Source organism: Balaenoptera ricei, chromosome 17, assembly GCF_028023285.1.
Source record: "Balaenoptera ricei isolate mBalRic1 chromosome 17, mBalRic1.hap2, whole genome shotgun sequence".
Lineage (NCBI taxonomy): Eukaryota > Metazoa > Chordata > Mammalia > Artiodactyla > Balaenopteridae > Balaenoptera > Balaenoptera ricei.
In genome coordinates, this window is record NC_082655.1 from 25,388,244 (window position 1) to 25,411,633 (window position 23,390).

Consider the following 23,390-nt stretch of genomic DNA (forward strand, 5'->3'; position numbering starts at 1 on the left):
ATTACACTTTGGAATGAAAGATATGTGGTGTCCCTTTTTGCTAACAATGCCTTTAAATCTTCCATGAGAACTGGCAGCTACTCCACAAGATTTTGTGTGGAAGGAAATTAAACAAGTGTGTGTTAAGTTACATTTTGTTTGTTTTGGGGAAACCCAGAATGTGTCCTTCTAGTTTTGCTAAGAGATAAGAGCTGCTACAAGAAAGAGGTCTCAAAATGCAGGATTCTAGGAGATGGTTTTAGAAAAGTGTGAAGGGACATTCTATCCTTTTATTCTTAAGAAATATGACAAGGATGTTGTGAATCTTACTTCAAAGCTAGGTGTTCAAGTTTTATTGCCAGTATTGTGACTTTATGGATTAACATTATGCTTAGTTACACAAAAAAGGCTTCAGTTTGCATTTTGTGAATATTTATTCTTGTGAGTGGTGTGTGTGTTTGTGACTGGGCACATTAAAATAAAAAAAAGACACCTTGTACCTACCACTATACATTGTTGAGACTTCCAAAAATGTATGAAAAGGAGTGATAAGATGCTGACGCTTCGTTTTGCAACTTCACTTTAATCAACTAGGTGAAGCAAGAAATGGCTCTTTGAGACAGAAAATCTTCAAGACTCATACAGCCCTCTACTTAAATTTTCCCTCGCATGAGCTTACTATATTTTTAGTACTAAGAAATTAGATGTCTCTTCTCTCACATTCTGTGACAAACTGTGAGGACATTTAGTGTAACATTCATAGATTTATACTATATAACATATATAACATATGTTATATGACACATATATGTATTTACCATATATACACATATACATATATATGTGTGTGTGTATACACACACACACACACACACACACACACACACACACACACGTAGTTTTGTTGTGGTAGACCAACAGAGTACTCTCTGTATGCTTTCTAAAACTTGGTATTTTCTATGTTTCATTTAGATAAAGATATTTATGGTTGTTTGGCATGTGGGTTTATCAAAATTGCAAACATTTCAGAATATGGAGTTTTTATCTTGTATATAAACAACTTGGCATTAGCACATATTTTGTTGAATATTTGTTTTATAATCATTTATTTACTCACAGTAAGTGTGGATTTAGTAAATGTATCATTAAATCTTGCTATCATCAGTTTCAGCTTAGATTGCAAGTATTTATTCATTTAAGATCACTTGCATCTGATAAACAATAACAAGTCCACTTGCAAAAGTTAATATTGGTGTCCCTATTTAATGCTTAAAAATTTAGATATAAATATATAATATAAATATAAATATATATCAATATGTCAGTGAATTCAGAAAGACAATTTTTATTTAAACTCTTAGTTCTATTTTTAAATTAATGTGTACCTAATTTATTTAATTAATTCATGATCGTAGAAAATCTGTTACTTGAATTAGTGAGATCAACTTCTTTCACATTTCATTGTATCAGAAATCTGGATTTAGGGGACAGCATTTTTGCATTGTCATGTCATAGTTTAATGGCTGAATGGTTTCTTTCTTAGAGGTGCATCTTATAATTAAGAATATCTTATATTTATTTAATGAGATGTTTTAAGATCATAGTCTTATTTAGTTTCAAAATAAATGCAGCATTTTAATTTAAAATCAAAACTTTTTAAGACCAATATATACCTGCTCTTTAAAACTAAATTAGAAACTAATTTTTTCAGGATTTGTCCATTTATTTTCCTAGTCAGAGACAATTTTATATTAGGTAATGACTAATCAAAGGTAGATTATTTATATTTTTCCTACAATTTAAAGGCTACTTTCTATTTGTTTACTCATCTCTTCTATAAATTGAATATTCATAGTACACACACATCCACCAGATTATAGTATTAAATACTAAGCTATACAGATTTTAGAATACTGGAATTTATAATGTTTAAAATGCAAAATACTTATTTTCCCAACTACAGTATGCTTCCTAACTGTAACATGTAACATGTATCAAAGCAGTGGCTTTGTTTTACTTCACCCCCTCATATTTTAATTAGTTTTCAAGAGTCCTCATTTATTGACACTTTCCTGTAAGTTTCATGTAATATTAAATGAAAGAAGAAATACAACATACAAATTAAAATACATATGCTAAAATTTATAGAATATCTAAATGATGACTCATATAGAATTGCTGCATTAGTTGTATTTATATTTTATTTTGATGTTATTTTGTATATTTTTTCTTTTGCATGTTTTCATGTTAAATATGTTTATTATATTTTTCTTCATTATATATCATTATGCCACAAAATTATTCAATTAGGATTATTTTGTTATTTAAGCTTTTATTCAAATGTTTCATTTGAAATGCTAAAATCAATGGAACAGAATATATGTCTTATATAAAATAACATGCCAAATATAAATATCTAAAAGCTACTTCTGTGGATACGCAGTTATCTTTAACATGTACTTGTATAGCTGTATGCATTTTGGGACATCCACTCATATCTCTAGCAAAATATTCTGTTCTTTACGTCTGTGATGAGTTAGACAATAATTACAAAGCAATATAGCATAATTAAAAAAAAATCTGTAAGACTAAAATTTTAATCAAAATGAAATTCAAATTCAATTTTTTGAGTTTTTATTTAAGACACTTTCTATTATGTGTTTATAAATCGCTTTACATGAATTATGCTTATTAGTACCTTGCAGATTGTTGAAATAAGAAAGCCTTCAAAAATATAATTTTTATTATGATACATAATAAAATCCAAATTTAATTATATAATTTAATTGTACTATTATATAAATTTGCCAATTTACATGTGTAACACATGTCATTTTCCATTATCATAATTCGAAGAGGACATATAGTTATGATTCACAGAAGCATGCTTATATGTGTAAATCATTTCATTTTATTTTTGTTATATTTGGAAATGTTTTATTAAAATATTAATAAAATTATATTTTAGATGTATTTATATTTTAAACATCACATTTATAATATATCTCTAGCAAGTTAATTGACAGGGTAATCTGTTTGTGATAAACTACATCTTGTATACATGGTTTTATTTCTAATGAAGAATGGGTTTTTTGAATGTACATTTTATTCCTAAATTTGGGTTGTATGTCTTGTAACATGCATTTAATACTGTGCTATTAAAGATAATGCTTACATAATGGTGTAGCATACTTAAAATATTTTAAAAGAAAGTAAGTTATAGTTTAATATTGAATTAGATATATATTTAATATTGAATTGTTGCTATATATAATCCTAAGCCTTTTTCCAGCATTGGCAATTTCCTCATAAAACAGTTATGTATGCAGAAATGTTGAGTATTTTGAAACTGTTAAATGATGCATTTTGACAACTTAAAAATCTGTTTCACACACTGCCAATTTAAAATGGTACCAAAATTAGTATTCTAAATTGGTCTACATTTTAAATAAAATGATTATACAATATATGATTTAATTGTATAGTGATGGATGATTCTATTGCCTTATAAAGGAAATCAATGTTTTTTATAGTACCACTACATATATATGTATATATAAGTGCCTAACTAAATTTAGATGCACTTCTATTTCCTGCCATTATGAGATATATCTACTTTTTACTCTACAGAAATTTGAACATTCTAAATAAATCCATTTCACACTAACATTGTAAACTATCATGGTTTGGGAATGTTGACACAAGTCTTCAAGTAACTATTACTTATGCATTTAAATCTTCAGATTCCACACTTTTTCAGTGATGTTTTTGAAAGTTCAAAACAAAACCATCAATTTTTCCTTTCTTTGGAATTATTCTTCATTTCATTATACTGTTTGACCTATGATTTACCATGTTAAAAATTATAGTCATGTTTCATTCATGAAATTTATCCTCTTTATTATTGTTATTATTAACAATAATAATTAGAATTATTATTAAATTCATTCATTCTTTTATTCTTTCTTTTGAGGGATATTTCTTGAGCATCTACTATGTACTGGGTACTGTCCTAGATACTTGAGATTCAGCAATGAATGGAATTTACAAAAATCTCAGCCTTCAAGGGTCTTGCATTATAGTATGGGGAGGAAAAATTATGAACACAAAATATAAGTAAAACATAAGAACTGGTTAGTAAAATATCTGGTTGAAATATATAGCTAGTTATACAATGGTTATTAAATAAATGTTTTTTAATGCTTTATTCAAATATTACACCCTGTTCTGCATTCAGGTTAAGAGAATAATACTGAATATTCACTACCAATAGTCAGAATAGAACTCTATTACTGAAGATTTTAAGATTGGGAGTGCTAGCAAGTCCTGGATCTAAACGCTACTAAAGATCACTTCTAACTCACAAATTTGTTTAAGAACTGTATTTATCCTTTGGGGTCTTCAAAAAACGGGTGTTTGGAATTAGTCTGTAGATCTTAAAGATTAGTTATAGAAGCAACCTGGACACATTCCTAAGAATTACCCCAGATTCATTTACCCAAATACAAGAGATTATTTAGGATTAATTGTAATGACCTTCAGTGATGAAATATAATAAATAACTATTCAGTTTACTTCCTTGTTAAAGGTAGAAACACTGAGATTTGAGAGAGTACAAATTCCATTATTTTTTATACTTTTAGATTGCATTTAGCAACATATGTTTACAGTTAAATGCTTTCCTTTTTGAAACTAAACCTGAAAGCCTGGAAATTATGATAAAGTCAGGAAAAGTTCTAAAGTATTAGTTTTTATCCTGATTTCATACTTCCTTTCAAAAAGAAAGGTACAATTAAACAGAATAATATGGATCAGGTACTGATCCATTTTTATAGTAATGAGCACATGAACATCAAAATGTCTGATTTACCATGAGGTCAGTTACTGAATGTTAGTAATGCACGTGTAGTTATTGCTTAATCATGTGATTAAAGAAAACCCTTACCAAATATTAGCTTAGTAAATATTACTGGCCAATTTGCATAACCAACATGCATCTAGTAGATTTTAATATTCACAAAGTAACTTGGATGAATATTCAATAGCAACTTTTTTCTGATTAATGCTTTACAGTATATTAAAAGTCTTTAAAATAATCTGGTAATTGTCATACCTCATTTACCCCTGCCCACCACAAAATACAATCATTTAATTTTTTGAATTTGTAAATCAAATTAAAATGATATGAAAACACAGGCTGGAAGAATTAGTAACAGACATGTGCTCTTTTGCTTGCTTGTGAATGACAGGGGTTCATGTTTGACTTCTTTTTTAAGTTTAAAGCAGGAAGCCGAATTACTAGTCCTACTAAGCATCTGCCTACGGGGTGGGGGAAGGGGAAGGAGGCAGAACATGCTCAAGCCACATTACGTGATATAGCTGTTTTTTTCTCTCGCAAAATGAATAAAATATCCCCATGTATTTTTGTCTAAAATATCTAAATATACATTGTGGACAGAATTTTGAAATGCAGTTTATTGAGAAAGCAAATATATAAAAACATATACCACTCATTGGCTTTAAAAAAATACTCAGAAGTTTTCTAACCAGGACATGATTATTATTCCTAATTAGTAGCTGTTCCTCCAAAATTCAATATTTTTTTCTTAAGCATTTTAGCTGTCAAGATCCTTCTAAGTATATCTTCATTCCATTTCATGCTTCTATTATAAAGTTACATCTTTTTTCCTTATGTGAGAATTACGTACTACCAAGCACAATCTTTGAAAAAGTTTAAGTGAAAGAAAAAAGAAAATCGTAATTTGATACCTTTAAAACAATTTTAAAATTATAGTGAAACTTTAATAAGGTTAAGAATGTGGAGAATTACTGTGACATGCTTATGAGATATTTGGAAATTTTCAACCTGTTTTTAAAGCTAGTTTTGTATGAATAAAATTTCCATGCTAATAATTAATTTTCAATCATTTCTAAATAAAACAATTTGTTTAATTTTAACTAGTTGAAAATTGGTTAATCTCAAGTTTTATTTTAAAACTCTGAAAAATATTACCCAACTTCCAAAACAACCTGGTAAATTCTAAAGTATGTATAGCTCATGACATTGAATATTTTATCACGTTGACTGCTTTCTGGCAAATGAGGTTAAGATAGACATTTACATAGAGTAGTTTTGCAGAGCTTCATTTTTTAAAATCATTTTGTTTTCAGTTTGGCTTTGATTTTTAAATTCTCCTTTCTTCACTTGTTTGTCTTAAAATAGAAAAATTTGATATTTTTCCCAGAAATCATGAAGTGATATGGCACAGACTATTCAAAGCATACTTCTGAGAAAAGTGTGGTTACACAGTTACCCATTCTGTCAAAACTTGTCACTTGCCAGGCATTTGTTGCTAAAAAATCATCTGTAGATAAATAATGAATAAGATTGATTCAGGGCCATGTAAAGGGTTTACTGTTTCACCTTTTTCTCCCTAATGTGTTACAATTAAAATGTGATATATTTGTGTATAATATCCATTCATAGGTTGATTGATATAGACCAAACATCAGATCTGGTTACTTCACATTTTAGTGGCGTGTTTGTGTTTTGCCTTTTCATGTTTGATAATACTTAAGGTGATAGAGGGAATATAATTTATTAAACTTATCAGAAAAAAAAAACAACAAAATTTAAAAGAAAAAGTTAGCATCTAGTGCTACTGTGTCCCACAGGTTCTTCTCCATTGACCCACACTACCTCCACTGGTGAGTTAGAGGAGCATAACAGGACTACCACTGGTGCTATTGCTGTTGCTAGCACATCTGCAGATGTTACTGTATCCAGTGTTACAGCTGACACCATCCATAGACTTTCCGAGGAACAGCGAGTGCAAGTAAAGAATCTCAGAAATTCAGGTCTGGACCCCAACACATCCAAGGACGGGCTCTCTCCTCATCAAGCAGATACACAAAGTACAAGGAGAAGACCAAGAAATGCTGAACAGATAGAAAGAACTAAAGAGCTTGCAGTTGTTACTCATAGAGGTATTGGATGTTATTTTACTTGTGCCCATTTAGTTACAGGCAAAGCTATATTTTGGTAATGATTCTAATTAGAGAATGAGCTCAAACAGAGCCAAGATGTAGGAAGTGAAAGAAAGAGTTCAAAGTAGCTGAAAAATATAGACAGTAACAGTCAGAACCTGAATAATTTGAAAGTACAAAAATTAGAAAAAAAAAACAAATAAAAATGCAATGCAAATGTTGGAGGGAGGAGGGAGTAAAAATAGAAAGAAAATAGTGCATAAAGGATAGTAAAAATAAGTACTAAATACCTGTTGCTTATTACATACCACTTATGGTATTGAGATAACATGAAAATAAAAAAGCTATTTTTCTATTAATAAGTGCACATATTTACTGATTGATGATTTATCCCATGGAGTAATTTTCATATTTGCATGAAATTTTTGTTACACAAATGTTAATTTATTATTGAGAAAATAGATAATTTGATTAGGAAAAATGAAAACATTATGTCTGGTGATTATTTTATATAGCTTATTCTACTATTTCTGAATTACCTATTGCCTGACCCCTATGACTGTAGTGAGAACAGATTTCTCATTTTGAAAAGGTAACAGTTATTCATTGATATTATGACTCCAAATTTAATATTGCTTAACTTCCTACTTTAATTTTTAGAGATAAAAATACCACAGAGCCAAATCATATATTGGTAATTTTCTAATCAATTAATATAAGCCTATCATTTACAAAATTAGGAAGTGTAGCAAGTTTCTTTTTCTCGGTAGCAGGTTTCATTGAACAGTTTAGGAAAAAATTAGTGTAGTATCAGAAACTAACAAATATATATTGATATATGCATCAGTGGAAATATTAATTAGTTGCACATTAATATTTGGAGGAGAACAAAATATCTACTCCAGCTCTATTTCCAACTCATAATCATATATTCTCCAAAACGGCTATGGTTTACGTAATATGGTTATACATGGTTTAACATGATATAAGTAATAGAAAACCATTCAAATGCTTAGTACACACTAAGGAGAAAAATCAAGACATCTTTACATAAACTGATTGAAAATCATACAGAAATATCTCAGAAGCTCATTTCCATCAGAATTCATACTGAAAGTACTTACTTTGATTCTCTTTAATAAGAAGCGTTCTAAAATGAATTCTTGGGAATTCCCTGGTGGTCCAGTGGTTAGGGCTCCATGCTTCCACTGCAGGGGTCATGGGTTCAATCCCTGGTTGGGGAACTCAGATCCTGCAAGCCGCGTGGCATGGCCAAAAAAAATAAAAAATAAAAAAATAAAATGAATTCTTAGCATGTGACAGTCTCCTTTAAAGGATTAAAATGATATCATCTTGGTTCTCTATTCACTCTCCTACCATGAATATTTCCACTCATGTGAATATAGGGATCATTATCAAATTTACGATTTGCTTAATCAAGTAGATTTTCTTATTACCGGGAAATAAAAAATGTGTAAATATTAATGAAATATCGATTAAGAAAAAAGCCCTTCAATTTAGTATTTTCACTCTCTTCAGAAATTTGCATGAGCTAATTAACATTAACAAACTTTCCTGTATTCATTCTATTACCCACTGAAAAAGAGGCAGGTAATTTTCGGACATAAGTTTATTATTTATCAACTAATAATACAAATGCCGCTTCAGCCAAAGTTGCCATCAGGTGATTTGAGAAACTCTGATGCTACAAATTAAATGTTTTGTGAACTTGAATAAATAATTCAGATTGAAAAGAGAATAAGTAGTTGTCAATTTTTAGATTAAATAATGTGATTTGAAAATTAATCTAAAATTTGAAGTACATTCAGCTAAATTTCAATTAAGCATCAAGATTACATCCTTGGTAAATTCCAAATCAGTGCTCAAATTTTCTCAAATGTTGTCATAATCTCCCAGTGCTGTTTTACAGCATTCAGAACATTTAGACCTGTTTCACATATATTCTTTCTAAAATAGTGTTTATGGATATGATATTCATTCAATGCTGCCATCTACCTTGGTCATAAATATTTTTAATCATTGATGTTTAAATTATGTTTACAGAAAACATTTTGAATGTTATATTCATCATTTTTTAGTGACTTAAATTATTATACTTTCATCAAATCTTTATTTTAATTAAAATTGGTCCTTCTGACTCTTCTTCAGTAACCTGCTATTTCAGTGATTTTAGTTGGCTCATTACCTATTATATTTGACACACAAACTATTAACATTTGGGGCAAAAAACAATGTCAATGTTAGAAGTAAAGGAAACCTGTTATCCTATATCTATTATGCTTTTTAAAAACCTCAATATACAGCTATATTTTCAGACATAAAACAGTCCTCGAAGACTTAACTCTAAGCAGGACCAAATTTCTAAATAAGAATTGGCTGACATGAAAACAGTATTCTTTTTAAGAATAATTTCAGTTCAGCCAGCATGTCTGAAATGCCCACTGAGCTCTGTTCTGTGCGAAATAAGGATGAATATTACATGGCCCCTTCTTTCAAGAGAGTGAGATAGAGTGGAGAACATAGAGAAATCCATCCTGGTGGGACAAGGAAGATTTTGTAAAGCTCATGGCTGAGCAGAGCACTAAAGGAGTTACAGGATGCATGTAGGCAGTGAGTCCTTTAACTGACATTTTAGATGAGTCAGTAAAAATAATACAAAACTAACTTGCTTAATTTTTCTAGATATTTTAGAGAAAAAATAATTCTTGTTCATCTATTCCATTCTGCACAATATAGTCAGAATTACCTTTTAAAAATGAAAATCTAATCACTTCATTCCACTGCTTTAAAGCTTCCACTGTTTTCCCAGTGACCGTGGGAATAAAGCCAAGACCTGATGATGACCCATGGGAACCTCTATGATCTGGCTTTTTGCGTATATCTCCAAATTCATCTTTCTCACAGTCATTCTTTATTTTTTTGGCCCAAAATAATTTCTTTTAGTTTGTCAAACATACCATGTTCTTTTCTACCTCAAGCCACTCCCATAAGCTATTCCTTCTTCCTTTCAACCAAATCATTCTAATTCTCTTTCCAAGATTTAGCTTAAATTGTTGTAACTAGCGACTTTAAGTTCTGTAAGGTAAGGAGTGGATGGGTCTTGTTCATGCTGCATTCCCAGTGCCTAGAACAGCTTCTGACCCATAGACATATTTAGATAATATTTAGTAAACTGATGAATAAATGTTTACAGTTTCACCAGCTAGAGTATTCACTCAAATGACTTGAAGGCTTAAAATTATATTCTTCAATATAATCAAATATCCATGTCTTTCAGTATTAAAGATAACTATTTTGTTACAGTTATAAAAACCAGTGTTTTTAATTACTTTGAAAGGCAAAAGTATTCTCATGTACTTACAATAAAATATTGCTTTTTTATTATATTACCACTTCAAAATTCACAAAATAAAACTAGATATAAATGCCTTGTTTACGCCCTTTTCACATTTATAAAATCAAAGAAAATTTATAAATGAACACAAGAAAACCATAAATTCAATAAATTTCATATGAATAAATATTAATGTAATACAATGGATATTATTTTACTGAAATTAATTACCACCTAAAGCATATATACAATAGAGATTGTGATAGCATAGGTTTGTTTTTATGTATACAAGTGTGTACAGTTTTGTACTGTAATACAATAATTTGGCATATTTCATCATGTTTCTCTATTCACACTGCAATTAAACTTTCATTTTTATGATGTCTTTTGATCATTGCTAATTCCTAATTTGTCTATTCTCAATAACTTGAGGTAAAGTACTTATAGTTTACACTATTACCACTATGAAAACAAAGAAAGCATAGACACTGAAATTGCTCATAGTATTTGGTACTTGTGAGTGTGTAGCTTAAAAAATCTATGTATTAATTTATGATTAATTAAATCTTAAATCACTATAGTTAATTATAAAAGCTGCACAATTAATAATTTGAAAAATAACTTAGAATATATATCAAAGACATTTTCAATCCCAAGAGGGTATTGTTCCAATTAATTTTTCCTATAGTACTATAGTTAAAACATCAGTAATTCAACTTAAGTTATCCTCTTAAAAGTTTTTTTTTTTTTCACTTTCTACTTGTTCTCAGTAAAAGAAAACTCTTTCTTGGTTTTCTCCATTTAAAAAGAGTCTTTAACGTTGAAATATAAACAAGTAAAAGAGAAAAATACTGATAAATAATGTTGACTTAGCTCTTCTTTAAACAGTGTATTAACACTACAGTTTCCTTTATTAGTGCCCAGTAGACTTCAAAATGAAAATTCAGCTTTATTGACTGGATTTTAGTCCACTTTTGTCACCTGCTATGTGTGAGACTCTTTGCAGGTCACGTGAACTATTAGGGTTGAATTTCCCTATCAGTAAAATAGTATCACAGTATTACATTAGGGTTATAGTGAGGATTAAACACAGTATTAGGTGCAAATGCCAAAAAATCTCAAGTATTTTCTCCCAATGGAAAGGAAAAACCAAATTGCCCACCATTGCTGGTTAGTTTTGAGGTCAGAGAACTAGGCTGAGTCTGTACTCTATCCCTTATTAACTATATGATCTTGAACAATAACTTCAGCTCTCAAACCTGCAATTTCTTAGTAACTGAGAATACCTACCTCATAGGTAGTTATGTGAAAAAAATTTAGCACAGTTGCTGGCTTATGTTCCACAAATAGTAATTGTTATTATTTTTATTATTCATCAAATATGTTTTAGCTCTTGCTATGTACATGATATTGTGCTGGATAGTAGACATATAAAAATGAACAAAGCAGGCTGTGCTATGATGTAGTCTATATAACTTTAAAAAAAAAGAGTAATTACAAGCTTATTACGAGAAACACTGCCATAGCAGTTGTTTTGAAATGTTATTGAAGAAAGGAGAGGGACTGACTACCTCTAAGTGTGGAAGTCAAGGAAGGCTGCACAGAGGATATTTGTACAAATTCTTGAGAGATGAACAAAAGTTTCAAACTAGTAAATTGTGTTTATATTGCTAAGATGTATAAAGAATGCTTTGAGTAGATAGTGCTGAATAGAAATATGATGAACCTATATCAAAATAAATAAAGTGTTCAACTTTGCTTAAAGGAATATTTACAGTCATATAAATAAACCTAAAAACAATTGATATTTTTAGCTTATTGATTATACAGATGTTTAAAATTAGATAACATAATATCTAATGATATTTTAAATTTTATCAGAATAGTTTGTTGCTTTATGATTTCTTTTTGAAATTATTTCTTAATATTTACTTAAAATACCTTTTTCAGCAATCTCTAAACCCCATAGTTTATTATTATAGCCCTAAGAGATTTCAATTCAAAGTTGACTTATAATAGCGGGACATATGTAATATTATTACAAAATTATAAGTAAAGAGTCCTGAATTTCTAGGATTATATTTTTTTAAATAGATGGTCACTTTCAGATCATCTACTACAACAGCATTATTTTTATACAGGAAATTGTGGTCTGGAAGAGGCCATATGAAAACCCAGTCTTCATATTGCTAAACTAGTATTCATTCATCCTTCCATTTACTCATGGTTCAAAAGGGCCTAATGCAAATCCTTTTATTAGGTGATATTAAGGTTAAAGTAATATAGATGACAGCCATAGTTGGGTTTTCTTCCTCAAGAGGTTTATACTATTATACTAAGAGGTTATACTATTAAAGAAAGTCATTAAAATGTGTTTTACTCTAGGTAGGTTTTTTAAACATTGTTTTTCTTATATATTGTGGTGGAATGGTATTTTTTTTTTTTTTCAATATGTAGACAAGTTCTGTCAGCTGTTAATGAGCAGCCATGGTAGTTGCTATTTTCATGTAAAAATGTGAATATATTCTTCTGGAAAAGTTCCCATATACATTTATAATAATTATAAGCTCTCTTTTATTGTTCTTCTTAGCAGAAATTTAGATGACTATATCATCTTGTGGAGTCAAATATGTGTCATAAGCATTTATAGCCATTGCCGCTACTTGTTTTGACATAGTGTAGTCAATTCTTCCATAGTATATTTAATAGCTAATGATCATATTAATAGGATCAAGCAGGGTTTTAGCTTAGTTTATAAAGTAACATGAAATTATGTTTAACTGAAATTGAATATGATGTAGAGCCCCCCATAATGGCAGCATAAAAGAAAACCTATTTTAATTTACCAGTTTGCAAGTAGAACTTTTTATTATTTTCAGCTTTAAGGTAAGAGTAGTTAATTCAGCATAAATTATTCATTTTAGGTCAACAATTTTAATCCAGACAAAAGCAGGAATTTTTAAAAATTTTATCTTAAGCAGTAGTTTTTCAAGTAAGCTCATCTGAACTTTTACATTGCCCAACAAAAAAGGGAAAACAATATACTATCAGACTTACATCTACACTAAATTTCCAGTTTATTTCAGAAGTCAAATTCTATGATATGTAAACATTTTGTTTAAAACACTGGACCATAATATGACAAAAACTCTATTGTGTGGAAGTAGCAGTTCTTGGGTACCTAGTATGTGCCTTTCACTAATAGGCTATTTGGCCACATGTAACTATATATTTTAAATCTTTTCAGCAGTTTGCAAGCAACTAGTACTGTTTTCAAAATTTCTGTTAATACTGTATAGAGTATAAATTTGTAAATTGAAACATTTTTTATTAATCTTCATAAGCAATATCACAGTGAGGAAGTTAGTTTATGGGTGGTTACTTAAGTCTTTGTGGATACAGATATACGTCCATCAGGTATCAGGATTTATTGAACATATTATCTCTGTGCTTAAACGTATGATAAATTCAAAAGAAATATAAGATATGGTCTCTATTTTCAAAGGAAAATTTGTAGAGATAAGATAATAGAGAAAAATTATTGGTCAATTCTAAGAGAAAGAATTCTACAGCATGATATATGAGTGAGGATGAGTTATAGCTGTCTTTAAACATGTGATGTGATATGTTATATGTAGGAGAGACCAAACCTGTTCTGCCATAGGTTGTAGAACTTAGTGTATGAAACCACAGGAAGGTACAAAATATATCATAGAGAAGACTTTTCTAACATTGAATTTTGTTCAAATATAGACTGTGTGCTTCAGAAAACAGTAAATTCCTAAATCACTAATAAGGTATTCAAGCATAGCTTGATAGACAAATTGGGTATTTAGAAAGCATTAAACATCAAAGAGTGTTGAAATTTTATGACTGTCACTGTCCCTTATAATCCAAAGTGTCTATGAATCTATCCAGAGATCTTGTATATTAATTAATGTATTTATCATCATCGTCTATTTTCTCTTGATGTTTGAATTGACATGGACTTATCTTTATGGTTATCTCATTGTAAAGCTAGTGTTAAAACAACCATAGAAGTGGCTAACACTACAATCAAGAAAGTTAGATTGTCACTCTCCTTATCCCAGTAAATGGAAACTCAGCCACATAAACGTTTTTCACAGGACCATTGCTGCACATTTGCCTTAAATTCCAAAAACTCTCCATTTGAGGATCTAACTCTAGATTGCCTTTTAGGTAGTGTCCAAAACTACAGAGTTATTTTCTTCAAGACTTTCCTTCCTCCCTTCCTCCCTTCCTTCCTTCCTTCCCTCCCTCCCTCCATCCCCTCTCCTTCCCTTCCCTCCCCTCTCCTCCCCTCCTCTTCCTTTCTCTCCCCTCCCCTCGCCTCCCTCCTTTCTTCCTTTCCTTTCTTTTCTTTATTTTTTTGTCTCTATTTTTCCTTTTCTTTCTTTCTGTTTCTTTTTTCCTTTTTATTTCTCCTTCCCTTCCTCCTTCTTTCCTTCTTTTTATCCATCCATCCTTCCTTTCTTCCTTCCTCTCCTTCTCTTCCTTACTTCTTTCCTTCCTTATTGCTGTCTTTATTTGTTTCTTTCTTCAACAAAAGTTCACTGACTACTTGCATGTCATATTTTCTTCTAGTTCCTTATTATACAACATTGAACAAATTGAACCCTGCTTTTTGAGTTTATATGCAAATAGGGAGAAAAAGACAAGCAAATAAACCAATAATTACCTGATGGTAGCAGAGATGTCAGAGAAAACAACTAGCTAGAAAGGGCTTGAGTTTTTCTTGCAAAAAAGAAAGCCTGAGGTGCCTGGAGTTCAGTGGACAAGAAAGAAAGTGGAGATCAGGTGGGAAACCGGCAGGAACTAGACCATATAGGCTCTTGAGGCCTAGGTAAAGAGTTTTATTTTAATGTAAATGAGACAGGAAGCCATTGGTAGGTAGGCTGTATATTATCTAATGTAACTTTTTATAAGACATCATTTTAGCAAGAAATTACATAAGACATTTTAAGTAGGTAGGAACAGGCAGACAAATTAGTAATGTATACAGAGGTGCAATTAATGGTTGATAGAGATTTTAGAGTCTAAATCTTAGACTATGCTTCTCAAACTTCAGTGTAAACACAATCACCTTGCAGTCTTACTCAAATGCAGATTGTGACTTGATGGGATTGGGATGAGATCTGAGATTCTGCATTTCTAACAGACTGCAGGTTCTGCTGATATACTGAATAGCAACAATTTACATGAGGATTATTATTATGGAGAGAGAGCAGTACATACCAAACAGTACCTGATCTTGGTCCACTCTCCATGAGATCTTGTTCTCCACTAGAAGAATCACAATGTTGATAAACTATCTCAGAAAGTATAGTAAAAGCTAAACTTTAATTCTGTAAGAATGACTCTAATGGTGGGAAATTAATGAGTGGAAAGGATATTTTAGGGCAGATGGATTTTCCGGATCAACCTTAATGACAGTAATTAATTTTGTCAACTCTTAGGAATGACTGAGCAGATTACATTAGTTATGATTTTACTGGAAAAAAATCAATGAATGTATGAATAAATGATAAAAGCATTCCCAAGTCAAATTTTAACTCATTTATTACTTTTAACTTTTACCCTAAATCTACACCTTAAAATTATTTTTTAAAGTGTGTTATCGAATAACAGAAAAAACAAGGTTTTACTTTCCCTTTATTTACCATGTTTCAAATCTTTGAGAGTCTGATAGACAGGAGCAAAACATAATGAAAATAAGGATAAAAAATTGATTGCCAAATCAAAAATTTTCATGATTGAATAAATAAGCATTATCTTCTATTTTATATAAATGACGAAATTGCACTTGCCTGCTTGAATTCCCATGTCCTTCTTTATGAGAGTAACTGATGTATTGATTTTCATGCATGTTTAGCATAATAGAATAGAAAATTTGACATTTTAAAATTTAGTTACATATGATTTTTGTAAGATCCTTTCATTTATTAAATTAACTCTTAGCCCTTTTATGTAAGAACTTTGACATTGTTAAAGTAAATACATATTTAATAGATAGGGAACTGTTAACCTTTAGGTGGGTGTACTACATATAAATATTGACTATTGCATTCTTTATCAATATCTTGTCCTTTTTTATTGCTTTTTTCACTGTTCTCTTGACTTTTTTCCTAATCATATTATTTTGTGGAAAATTGTGTTAATGTTGATATTTGTAGCAATTTAAAAATCCATGTCCAGAAATGTATCAATTTATGATTTAAATACATAATTATTTATTGAATATCATCTTCATATTTCATTTCCACATTTCATCACATTTGTGAAATCGTGAAAACATTCATAACAGTAAATATATTTTTATATTTCTAATTCTTTTACATTTTATTGAATAAGTTATTTTTAGGGAGAAAGAAGAGAAAAAATAATATGTTAGAATTTACTCGGTAACAGATTTATACAATTTTAAAAGGTATTGGATAAAAATACTCCAAATGCCTGAGGATCTTTATGACAATATCAAGCAGTGAAAATTATTTTTTTCACAAATGACGTATCTGCAGATAATCATTTTAACAGTTTTATTCAGTGCTACTCCTTAAGGCATGCTTTTGAGTTATCCCTTTGCAGAGATTTTAACAACTTCTGATGACCCAGTGTTTTTGTTTTCCTTTAAGTAAATCTTAGGAAGCATATATCTTTTAGCATTAACTGCAGCCATCATCTTGTAACAATGATCTTATTTCATAAATTGTATTTTTTCAGATTTTCAACCCCATTGTTATGCCCACCAATAATCATTAATCAGACATTTTGATAGCTTATTCTTTACATTAACATATTATTTCTCATTTTTTATAGAATGAGCAAACAAGGGGAAATAATAATAATATGTAGAGCTTAAAAGGGGCGTCTTAACTTTAAAGGACAGAGATGGCAATGGTTTTATGTGTAACTGATTTCCGCAAATGGTTATCAGAGCTAATTATTTTGCCTGTGAATGAGATGATCACAATGTGAGCTTTGTGACTTTTAATATCTTTTTCCTTGTTAAAATATTTTGAAGGGGTTAGACTTCCTATCTGTGCTCAAAGCTGGTGCCAAAGTGGACTCCTCTGCCTTTTGGAGTATGAAGAAATGGTCCTATATTAGAGACATTTTTATCTTGTTCGGAATTATTTCAGGGTATTTTCACCCACTTTTGCAACAAGCTGCTTCCCTTGCATGTCGTTTTCTAGAGCATATGGCTACCCTGCTGTGCACAGAGTGAAATCACATAATTAAGCTTTACAATTTTAGGAAGAGAAGAACCTTAATATATGGCAGAACAGCATGGTGTTAAGTTTGGGTAGATCATATAGTATATTTTTCTCTTCATATGTAGTCATCATTTGTATTCTAAATCATGGACTATTGTTTTTTAGTGTTGATGCTTGATTGTTCGTTGTTTAAAATAGTCTTCAAATGGCATTTCTTCATAATACCAAATGGGATTAAAGTGTGAGAAATTTCTAAGTTGATTTTATCCAGAGTCCAGAGAAGTTAGAAAATTTTCATTTAGTCGGCTTACATCCGGAGGAGGGTGTTGGTGGGGGGTGGCAGTGATCATCAACTCTCCTGAACTTTCCCATTAGAAAGGAATGCAGCCAAAGTTGATTTACTAAAAAGACTATGCTAATTTGAGTTTCATCTAGCAGTTGGCTTTTGCTACACCTTTTATTTCATCTGTTTATACTTTTAAAATAAGGCATTAAGAAGCTTTACGCCATGGGATTATGCCTGGCACTATCAGTTAACAATTAATGTTATTCAGTATTCAGTATTAAATTCAGTTAATGAAGCTGGTTCTGCTCCATACTAAAGTAAACCATGCTTAAAATCAGATATTATTGACTACTTAAATTTATCTATTATTAGCATTGCATTAAAAAAAATGAGGATAGGGTATACTAATCCAATCTATTTGTGATTTCCCAGGGCATACCCTTGGGAGTTCTGATTGGATATATGGCATGCTGTTATTCATAGTCAGGTGGTGGTGTAGTTGCTAGGATGGGTGTAGTTCAAAGTCAAATGAGTGAATATATTTTAGTAGTATATGTATTGGGCAATCTACTTAGCCCTTCTCCATTTTTACATCTAGAAAGGAGGGAAATAATCTCATTTTGAGTGGCTATTTTGTGGTTAAAATAAGACAGTAGGCAGAGTACCTATGCTTTAGACACACAAACAATAAATGATACTGTCCCCTTCTTGAGTCTTTACAAGAAGAAAATACACTATAGTTACATAAAAATTTTATCAGGTAAAGATATGTGAACAAATTAAGGAAACGATTAGCACAGACTTTTAAATTTCTTACATAGCTTATTTCCTTAGAAATAAAATATATAGTCTAATGCAATATTGATAGAGAATTATGGAAACAACTGATATATACAGCTGTATTTAGCTCTGTTCATATAGATCTCATGTATAAGTTGTTACTAAAATAATGCGCAGCATTCCAGTTTATCTTGGGTTTCTGTTAGTCCCACATTTTTTTTTTCTTGCCAGTTTTACCCTTGTTTCAATTACTCTCCAACCTCAAGAGAGCCAACTCACTATCTCCTCTCTCCTTGTGAATTCCTGTCTTCTTGAGGAGATAATTGCTAGAAAAGAACATAAGATGTGTGATCTAGATGTCAAAATATTCCCTAGGAAACAAGCAACCAATGGTAGAATGATGAGCAACAGCCATCCCTATTTCTACTTAGATATTATCTGTTTAAGTATATGAGTCATTATAGACAACTTAAGAGATGATGTTTAATATAGTATCTGAAAAATCAAATTTCTAATGATTTTCTTGTGCCAGTGGTATATCCATTAGTGTCCTTTGGGAAACAGTTGAACATGGGCTAATTCAAGGAAGGTTCACTTACAAAGGGATTATTTCTAAATGAGCTGATGTAAAGGAACCACAAGGGATCATGCAGCTAGGGTAGTAGCAGCTGGGCTGTCACCATTCCCAACCCAATGGGATGAGGGAGGGGAGAGATGTTGGACAGAGAGATATGTATATCAGTCTGTCATGAAAGGACTGGTAACCTTCAGTTAAGGGCACATTTCCAGTCAACATAATGGGAGGGACGCTGCAGGATAATCCTGATCTTACTTTCCTCCCTCCCTCCATCCTCCTGCTGGAATTCTCCAGAGGATCAGAGAGTCTGTTGATAGAGTCTAGAGCATCTCAAACTTAAGTGTTCATAAGAATCACATAGTGGTCTTGTTAAACTGTAATTTTTAATTCAGTAAGTCTGGGATGGGGCTTGATAATCTGCTTTTCTAACAAGTTCCTAGGTGATGCCAGTGCTGCTAGTGTAATGCCACAGTTTGTGTAGCAGGATGTAGCCTATGCAGATCAACCTCTGTACAAAGAACAAGGAGGAGAATAGGTCTGGAAAGGCATGTGGACAATATAATTGGGCTATGAGGAAAACATAGATGGGTTATGATGAGAGTGCTTTGTGGTCTTAAATAGCCATGAATTTAGCAGCATAACCCTGTATCAGATACACTGTCAGAGTCTATCTGTGCTTGTTTAAAACAATCCAGGTAGTGATACCAAGCCTTCATGAAGAACTTGGATGAAATATAATAATCTGAAATCAGAAGGATGAAGGAATATTGCTACTTACTAAAGTAATGACATTTTCTGGATATTATATTTAAAATTATTCAGTGTTCTTAAATTTGTAATGGAAGAATATATTCCACTGCCGTCAGTCATGATACTCATGAATTGTGGTCACTCTTATTCAAGCAGTTGGCCTCTTCCCCAATTAGTCTCGTATTGGAAGGCATTACATTGTAGATAAGTGATCTCTGACATTGTGCATAAAACAAATATGTGACATAAAATTACCTCATTTATTTTGAATTAGAAAACATTATAAACTTGAAGGTATATTTTTGTTCTTGAGGTCATTTGAGAAGTTTTGCCTAATGTTCATGTTCTCTAAGGCATACATATGAAAGCGAGAGTCATTCTAAGCATAAAAAAAAAAGAAAGAAAAATTGAGTATTATTTTTCATGTTACACTTTATAGTAAAATTATATTTGCTAAAATTAGTGAAAAGAGAACAGAAATTAAAATAAAACAAGCATGAAATAATTATCATTCAAAAAATATGAGCTATCAAAACAAAAAAGGGCATAAGAAAATGATTGAATTGAGTGGATCTTAATATTTAACTGCAGGACTAAAGATGATTAAAAAAAGTTCATTTGAAGCTGTCAGAAAATGAGGATTGAAATTTAATTAAATTGATGGCTGAGACAGTTTTAAAAGTGTTGAAAGTATTCGTGAACCATACCAATGGTAACTCTTCCCATATGGTGACTTTCAATATGCCAATTATAAGAATCCCTAAAGAGAATATATAAAATCCCACATTTTTCTTATAATCCTGACATTTTACTGCACACCATAACTGTAAGACCTGTTACGCCAAGCATTGCTGGTGCATCTGCTGGTACCTACGTAAGTGTTATGGATTTCTGAAGTTGTTCCATTTCTGGAAGGGAAGAAAGCCCACATACAGAATTTAGTGTCTTTATTCATTAGCATCCACTGTCTCTCAAATAAAAAATAACAAAACTAATTAAATCTAGAAGACGTGAAAATTAACAAATTGATTTTATAAAATATGATGTCTCCTTTTCACACTTGCAACTCTGTTCAGTTTTCCAAGTAAAAATTTTAGACTTATTCCTTAGTCTGAAGTGGTTGAAAAATAAGATTTCAAAGATTTGGAGTCTAGGGTGATCTTGTTACAACTTTGAGACGTTATAGCCCTAGAATCCTCTTTTGTAAAAGTGAAAATGGGCCTGTTACAAGAACACCTTAAATATGTTGAATAACTACACATATGTTCATATAAACTAATATGATTATATATATATATATATATATATATATATATATATATATATATATATATATATGTGTGTGTGTTTCTATACATTTATACTAAATTTACTATCTTGACCAAAGAATATGGGGAGGTTTATAACTTTATATAAAAAATAAAATTTAAGTTGGAAATCCAGGGAAAGTTTATGAATTTGTATAACATCCCTACACAGTGAAAAAGACATAACACAAAGTAGTTGAAAAATTTTAGTATAGTGCATCCCCAATTGGAATGACATCTGAAACTGACTAGATCTTAAAATTATAAATAATAATAATAATAAAATAACTAACATTTACTGAACTTTTGCCATGTCCTGATTCTTAGAATTTAAGTATATGGTGCAATGTATAATTGTAAATTTTCTTTCAACTAAAAATAGGGCATCATATAAATTTTATACTTACATATTCAATATGCAAGAGTAAGTGCTAGCCACAAACTAGCAGGGTAGCATAAGTAGACGTTTAGGACTTAAAAAAATACTGGAGTGTCTAAACCATATTACTTATCTCTAGAGATTTTTAAAAGGCAGAAACATTAGATTTTAAGTAATTATAAAATTGAATATATATCATTTCTTTTAAAATTAATTGGTCTATCATTTTAAATTTGAGAATATTTTGGCTCTTGCATATCCCTAATATATGTCTTTACAAATGAATTTTCAGTGCTATTGAACATATTTCATTGCACCACTAATTTTCTCATCAAATGAAGGCCAGTATTGTTTCTTTTCTTTTATTTTAACATATTCTAAAATAAAATATTTTTCACAAAGACTCATGAACCACTTATTAATATGCTGCTGAATTTTCTATTATACCTTTTTTTACTGTGTAGTCCAGAAATATGATTTACTTGCAGCATACCTTTAATCATTTTCTAAAATTACACTACAGCAACATTTATAAAGCAAATATTCTTTTCTCAGAAATTTGTATCCAGTGGTAAATCTTATATGAAAGATAGTAAAGCAGACACCACAAGAATACTACCTAGTTTTTACTGGCATCGGTGTAGTTTCTTGATCTTTCTTCTTCTAAGGATACTATGGATGGAGTGACTAATTAGCAGCTTCCATGCTAAATATGTTCTGAAGAAGAGTTCTGCCAGTACAGGATGTAGAAAAAAAGTGTTAAATTGTAGTGTCTTTAGGCCTGTGACCTGGAGCCACAATTTACTTTCAAACAAACAAAACTTTTCCTCTGAACATAGTAAAATACTTTTAGAATCTCTAAAAACATTTTAATCTTTGAGATAGAATTGAGAATTCTGATTAATTAGTCTTTTCTTCTTCCTTTGCTCTAAATTCTACACCTAAATACTTAAGGGTAAATGAATGAATCTCTTAGGAATATATAGAGAAGTTAAACAACTTGTTCCATGTCTTATGGGACTAGAATACAGGTTTCCCAACTCCTGGTCCAGTGAGAGAAATGTCACAAATAACACACTGTGTTTTAACATTATCTGGATCTATATAAAATCCCTTAGCAAGTGATTGATTATATATTCTAATACCCATGTAAATGGATCTACTGTCAATGGTGAGATGTGCCGTGTTCTCAAAATGGAACACACACACGCACACACGAACACACATTAGTTTTAATAACCAAAACAAAAACTGATGAAGTTTATTTTATTAGTATAGTTTATTTATTGAGTATAAAGATAAAGATGATACTTAATTCAAAATAAAAAGTAGGAATTATATATCTAGATAGCATGATGTCAAAAACAGTTTAAAAGAAGAGAAAGGCATTGTACATTTGAGAAGTTGAAGCAAAAATAACAAAAATAAATCAGTAGGATACAAATGACTTTCTCAAAAGAAATTATTTTCCTTTTCACAAGGACCATCATATTCTCACTTAATTGTAGATTTATAATGCAGCTACTGCCACTTGCAAGATAAGTTATTGTCAAAATAAATACTACAAATTTGGAAGATTAAGCTAAACAGAATGTTTCATTTGTTTTATTTTTATCATATTTGAATATAATTTAAGTAGAAAATGAAAGGGTTTTTAGATATTCTGATAACATTTAATAAATGGTGCCAATGTTTTTCTACAGGAGTCCCATACAAATCTAAAGTAGTTTTTTCCAATGAAAAAATATTCTGCTC

The 23,390-nt window shown here is 30.5% G+C and overlaps 1 protein-coding gene across 1 annotated transcript in view; it reads left to right on the forward strand.

Annotated features, from left to right (window-relative positions):
• CSMD3 (CUB and Sushi multiple domains 3) overlaps positions 1 to 23,390 on the forward strand; it is a 1,171,706-nt gene that overhangs the window by 432,984 nt on the left and 715,332 nt on the right. Inside the window, 1 exon segment of the mRNA XM_059902305.1 lies at positions 6,655 to 6,966. Coding sequence (XP_059758288.1) covers positions 6,655 to 6,966 — 312 coding nt within the window.